This window comes from Stomoxys calcitrans, chromosome 1 (genome assembly GCF_963082655.1).
Source record: "Stomoxys calcitrans chromosome 1, idStoCalc2.1, whole genome shotgun sequence".
NCBI lineage: Eukaryota > Metazoa > Arthropoda > Insecta > Diptera > Muscidae > Stomoxys > Stomoxys calcitrans.
The window spans coordinates 223,320,275-223,327,232 of NC_081552.1; the positions used below are offsets into that span (position 1 = coordinate 223,320,275).

A 6,958-nucleotide genomic window follows, 5' to 3' on the forward strand; every position below is an offset into this window, starting at 1 on the left:
TCTCTTTGTTGACTACAAAGCCGCTTTCGATACCCCTTTACGTTCAGAGGTATTTCAAGCTATGTCTGAGTTTGGTATCGATTGCATTGCGCCTTCTATATATCATATGGGACCTTTAAGTTATAGATGGTTTTGGATCATATATGATGTTGAAAGTCATCTCTAGGGGCTCAGTAAATACAATCAGATGATCAGTTTATGTGAAAGATTTGGGTTTATGTAAAAGATTTATCAGGCTATGGACCGGTTTTCGGGGGTCATATGAAAAGTCATTATGCGAGAATTGTGTCCTCTATGTCCTCTATTTCAAACCCAAATGTGTTATACCGGTTTCCATTGACAGTTCAAGCTAAAACCCTGAAGTTCAGTTCAATCTCATCACCGCAATAAAGTTGGAACTCTTGTGTGGGCCCTCTTCTGCTTCATGTTCGCGTCCAGACCTCCACTTTGTGTACCCACCACCATAGCAGTAGGGGTTTACTAATCTAGTCATTCCGTTTGTAACACCTCGAAATATGCGTCTAAGACCCCATAAAGTACATATATTCTTGATTGTCTCGACGTCCTGAGTCGATCTAGCCATATACGTCCGTCTGGCTGTCGAAATTGCGAAAGCGGTCGAACGCGTAAAGCTAGCCGCTTGAAATTTTGCACAGACACTAAATAATGATGAGAATTGCAAATGGGCCATATCGGTTCAGATTTTGTTAAAGCTCCCATATAAACCGATCTCCCGATTTCACTTCTTGAGCCCCTGGGAGCCCATATTTCTGTCCGATTTGGCTGAAATTTTGCACGTAGTGGTCTGTTATGTCTTCCAACAACTGTGCCAAGTACAGTCCACATCGGTCTTTAACCTGATATAGCTCCCATACAAACCAATCTCCCGAGTTGACTTCTTGAGCCCTTACAAATCACAATTTTTGTCCGATTTGGCTGAAATTTTGCATGTAGAGTTATTTAATGACTTCCAGCAACTGTGTCCAGTACGGTGCATATCAGTCTAGAAGCTTTAATTTTCGGATATAGCTGGCATATAGTCCGATCTCTCGATTTAAGATCTTTGGCTCATAAAAAGCTCACTTTTGTCCGATTTCGCTGAAATTTAGGACAGTCAGTTGAGTCAGGCCCCTAGATATCCTTTTTGAAGATGGCCAGCGAGTTGTGATAGGCCCTTCGACATCTTTTTTCAACTGGGCCCAGATCGGTGCAGATTTGGACATAGCTGCCATATAGTCCGATCGCTCGACTTTAGGTCTTGGGCCCATAAAAAGCGCATTTTGTGTCTGATTTCACTGAAATCTAGGATAGTGAGTTGTGTCAGGCTTCTAAATATGCTTGTTGAGGCTAGCCCAGATCGGTCCATATTTGGATAGTTAGGATCTGTCTGTTAACCGCGAAAGCCGGGCAATGACATAGGAAATGATCCAACATCTCATCATCTTCCACACATGTTTTCACTTGCCGCACCGATTTTGTGAGCACATGTGAGCTCGTAGTCCCATTTTTCCCGTTTTGACACCAAAAGCTATACTGACCTCCTTCTTGCTTCCATTTCAGTAAAAGCCTCACCCTCTCACGATCCGGATCACCGCATAGGATTTTCGCCGTCCTACCGGCCGTTTTACTGTTCCACAGTGTTACATGGGCGTTTTTCGCCTACACTCTTAAATCGAACTGTGTCGACCCGAAAGGCTTTGGGTTAACCAAGTTTATCGACAGCAATTCTCTGGCCTTCACTGCCAAATGGTCTGCCCTTTAATTTCCCCTTACTCCGTTATGGCCCGGCACCCAGGCGATGCGGATTGTGCCATACTCAGAGAAGGCGTTAATCTTCTTCTTCTTACACTGCAAGACAATTGGTGACCTTACCGTCCTGCTTGTCATGTTCACACTTGATGTCCTCGCGTTAGTGACACACCACTTCACACATTCCGTGATCTCCTCCTGCAGGACCGTATTATGGTCAGGCAGTATGTCCCCTAGCTGTGATCCTTTCGTGTAACATGATCCTCCAGACGGCAATACTAGGGTTCCGTCAGTCCAAGACTGTGCCGCTGGCAGCATTGCCTCCCACTCGACCTGAAGTGTCTTCTCAGTTATCCGATTGGAAACCTCCCATTCTCAATCCATTCTGCCATTGCCTTAGTCTCATAGCCGCAGTGGCTGTGAGACTTATTTGATTTCCAAAATTTCAATTGGCTAGCTTTACGCGTTCGATCTCTATCGTGATTTCGACAGATGGACGGACATGGCTAGATCGAAACAGAATATATTGGGGTTGCCCAAAAAGTAATTGCGGATTTTTCATATGTTATCAGCTGCTACTTTTAGCTTGCTTTAGAAAAAAACGTGTAAAAAAAGTATATTTGATTAAAGTTCATTCTAAGATTTATTAAAAATGTATTTACTTTCTTTTAAAAAATCCGCAATTACTTTTTGGGCAACCCAATATATATACATTATGGGATCGCAGATCTATATTTCGAGGTCAGTATACCCCCCATCCTATGGTGGTGGGTATAAAAATGCTTCTTGTATGGACGTACTCTTCATTCGACACCCATAACCGTCTCAACACCCAAGTCGGGAGTTCGGTCTATATGCCAGTTATATCCGGAAATTGTTTAATGTGGATTATATTCGGCTTGAATTTTGATAGTTGTGACTTAGCTCACCTCTTTGCCACTTCCAGAGCAATAAACAATGCACAAATCTTCATTCATTCACCTATCAATTCATATCTAGGAGAACAACTTCCTTGTATGCCCATTGCCATTACCATTGATCATTAGTATCGACCAACATCTCAAACGATTTGGCCAATTTGGAAAGGGATTGACTGAATGGCAAAGAAATAAGGCGACGATGTGTTGGGACATTTGTTGCGTGTGACAAGTTTTATGTCACTCACCGTGACATGTGAGTGATGCACTCCGTTTTTCGTTGTATTCGTTTTTTTTTTTTGCCTTAGTTGCCGTGTGATTACAGCGTAGAGATATCCATTCTGTCATTCAAATCAGTAACAGAAATAAAAAAAAAAAAAAAAAAAAAAAAATGACCCAAGACAGCGATAATGATGGTGGGAAAGATAATTCTATGGTGATGAAAAGTTAAAGAAATTATATTGGGTTGCCCAAAAAGTAATTGCGGATTTTTTTAAAAGAAAGTAAATGCATTTTTAATAAAACTTAGACTTTTTTTACACGTTTTTTTCTAAAGCAAGCTAAAAGTAGCAGCTGATAACTGACAGAAGAAAGAATGCAATTACAGAGTCACAAGCCGTTGAAAAAATTTGTCAACGCCGACCATATGAAAAATCCGCAATTACTTTTTGGGCAACCCAATAGTTGTTCTCAAAGACGAATCGATTATTGGGTTAAGTGAAATGAGAGATTTACCCGGAGTTTGGACTACATCATCTATTTAATGGTTTCTTGATTTTTTAATCCCAAATTCAAGTCCAATGTCTTAGTGCCATATGTTTATATGGGGGACAGAAATTTTTTTTTTATCCTCCCTCTCTACCTCTTTCAAGGTACTCACTCCAAAATGAATGATCGCACAATTGTGCAATTTTCCTACGCATTTTTTTTTCATGATTTTTTTTTTTTGTTTTTCATAATTTCCCAGACACAGATTCTGTTAATGGAACATATGCTCAACATGAATTTATCTCTTGCTCCATGGCATAGCCGGTGGAAAAAAACAAATCCAGAGATCATTTGGGGGGGGGGAAAAAAAAATCAACATAAAACATTCTGGGTAATCGCAACAAAAACTCACTGTCTGAACAGTCAGACGGACGCACAAGTTTCGCAGACCTACAACATGGAGTGGCAGGTCTGCAGCATATTTTTCTGCTCATGTATGTGTTGCAGGCAAATGTTGCTGTTCAGTCGTCTTTCGTGTTCGATATAAAAAATAATTCTTCATAAAGTGACAAAACGTCTGTTGCATTGCGTTGGAGTCTGTAGAAATTTCCACATAACTTAATAATGCTGCCTTGGCAGACATCGCGCTCTCTCCCCCCCCATTCACATGGGGCACAACAACAAATGCGACCAGCCAAGCGATCAGACACCAACAACTTACTCCCCCTCTTCGACTGTATGGGGCAATGGCGGTGTGTGTCCTGATGAAGCCTTGTACGATGTATCGGTCGGTCGGCTGGATCGCCATCAAGAGGCAAGATATTGACGTTGTTGCAAGGCGTTAGTGCATGGATTTGTCAGTGTGACTGGCAATAATCTCTTGCATTGAAGGTGGAAAAAATCTTTGGAAAATCATCAAAAAGTTGTGGTCGCCTGAATGACACGCTGCCCGGTTAGGTGGGGGACCCATAACCAGACATAAACCCACCACGGGGCATGGTATGGAAAACAATTAGGGACGTTGGAAGCAGTATGGAATTCCTGGACGAAATTTTCTTTTTCGTGGTTACTTTTTATTATTCAGAGCACATAACAAGCCGAATACTGGCTTAAATGTATTGATTTGCCCAAAAAGTAATTGCGGATTTTTCATATAGTCGGCGTTGAAAAATTTTTTCACAGCTTGTGACTCTGTAATTGCATTTTTTCTTCTGTCAGTTATCAGATGTTACTTTAAGCTTGCTTTAGAAAAAAAGTGTAAAAAAAGTCTATTTGATTAAAGTTCATTCTAAGTTTTATTAAAAATGCATTTACTTTCTTTTAAAAAAAATCCGCAATTACTTTTTGGGCAACCATAGTTATGTCTTCGCGGTGGTAGGATCTTTGTCTCGTTGATGGAGGTGGTCCACATGAGAACTGAGGAGAAGTCCCCTCGCAGTTAGGAGGCGGCATTCTGACAGATCTGAATATTATTCCACTGCGTGTCACAAAGTTGACGAGACCACACTGGAGCTGCATAACATAGCACAGACCGGCCAATTGCTTTGTACGTGGTCAACAAGGTTTCTGTGCATGCACCCCAAGTGCTGCCAGCAAGTGACTTGAGGACCTTGTTGATACTTTTGATCTTATCGCAGATTGCTGCCCCTTGCTAGTGCTGGGCGCAGGGTGATTTCATTTGTCATCTCCTTGCTGTGAGGAGGCCACCGTAGCGCAGAGGTAAGCATGTCCGCCTATGATACTGAACGCCTGGGTTCGAATCCTGGCGAGACCATCAGAACCTCCTAATGCTGGCAACATTTGTGAGGTACTATGCCATGTAAAACTTCTCTCCAAAGAGGTTTCGCACTGCGGCACGCCGTTCGGACTCGCCTATAAAAATGAGGCCCCTTATCATTGAGCTTAAAACTTGAATCGGACTGCACTCATTGATGTGTGAGAAGTTTGTCCCTGTTCCTTAGTGGAATGTTCATGGGCAAAATTTGCAATTTGCAATCTCCTAGCTGTGTGCAATGTCTGTAGAAGTTGCCGTTAATAGCTTTCCTCTCGTCTCTGCTGCTACGTCTTCCACTCAAAGTTACTCCCTCTCGAGGTGCTCGCCTCTTGCACCGGGCTTGGTGCCATATTTCTAGAAATAAACCATCAATGTGGCCTTTTTCCTATGCCCTTAGCCTAAGGCCAATAGGCTTCAATATCTTGAACTAAAGAATTTTAAATCCAATATACCTTTCGGCAATGATGTAGCGCACCATCAGCAACAATGCAAGGCAGTCTTTGAGGTCTAAGATTTATCACATTGTTCGCAAGCATTTATTCGTTCACACAGCAAAACATTGGCCATTGGTAGTGCGTAGTGCGTTACTTTTTTTTTTTTTTTTTGCTGCCACACTATCGTCTCTAGCCCATGGGTGGATTGAACTTGTCGCGATTTCGTTCATGTCATTGCTAATGTTGCAGTTGTTGCTGCTATTGCTGTTGGTGGTGATAGTGTTGTTGCCAGTGTCGCATAAAATCTCAACAACATCACCACCAACACCACCACCACCGCCACCATTGCAATGCAATGGATTAAAAAAAAAAAAAAAATAGAAAGCTCCAAAGACGCAGAAAAACTATTTTGCGTCATGTTTTAGATTCATTGCTCCTTTCAAGTGCGAATTATTCGTTGCCGATGCAAAGGCTGTTGGCTGTCGGTTTTCATGTCGATTTTTCGCGCCACAACACTTCTGTTTTTTTTTTCGATTTTTTTCTTCTTCTGCTTCTGCTTTCTGACTGACGATAATCATTGTGTTGCATTTTTGTTGTTGACTGCTGTTGATTGCGGATCTTGGTTCGACCGAAGAGCTGCCATGGATGTTGCTGTTGTTGCTGGTCATGATGCTGGTGTTGGGTATTGACTAACCGATGGTTAGGCGGTGGCGTTGATGTTGGCTGTCCAAAGCCTCTTGAAAAAATCTCTGCATTGGTCTTCCTGTAGTACCAGCTGCCGTTCTGCCGCCTTTTACTCACACACTCGATCATATGCGGGAGTTGTTGGGGAGTTGTTGATGAATGTCGTTGCTGCTGATCCCACTGAAGCGATGATGCTGCTGTTGCCTTTCGCTGCATCACATTACATTCCAATTTTATTTTGATGAGAATTTAATTCAGCCACATCGCTAGTCAGAGTTTTTTCTGTTTTTTTTTTTTTTTTTTTTTCGGTGTGAAACTCCCCCCAAAACAGCATTATCTGCGACACGGGCTCTCTGAGCAACGAAGCCAAAATATTTTAATGGTAAATTATTCTTTATGTCTAATGCAAAAATAATTGCGATTTCTAATGAAAAACTAAATGCATTCCATCCATCCGTCTATCCATCAGTAAGTGAGTGAGTGAGTGGGGGCTTTTCTCCAAAAAAAAAAAAAAAAAAGAACAGAAGCTACGACAAGGCAGGGTGTATAGCAACCCAGACGAATAGACTGTTGATGCAATCACAGAATGCGGAAGACACTTTTGTGTGGAATTTCGAAAATTTTTCCAAGCGAGATTGACTCTAAAGGACACTTTTGATATGAAGGTGGTGTAACTTTTAATGGTATTTTAT

The 6,958-nt window shown here is 41.8% G+C and overlaps 1 protein-coding gene across 1 annotated transcript in view; it reads left to right on the top strand.

The window, feature by feature from the left end:
* The window catches only part of LOC131997597 (uncharacterized protein in mobD 3'region-like), a 30,108-nt gene extending 24,145 nt beyond the window's left edge, over nucleotides 1–5,963 (top strand). The window contains exon 3 of the mRNA XM_059368533.1: nucleotides 5,832–5,963. Coding sequence (XP_059224516.1) covers nucleotides 5,832–5,963 — 132 coding nt within the window. The remainder of the gene's footprint in view (nucleotides 1–5,831) is intronic.
* The last annotated feature ends 995 nt before the right edge of the window (nucleotides 5,964–6,958 follow it).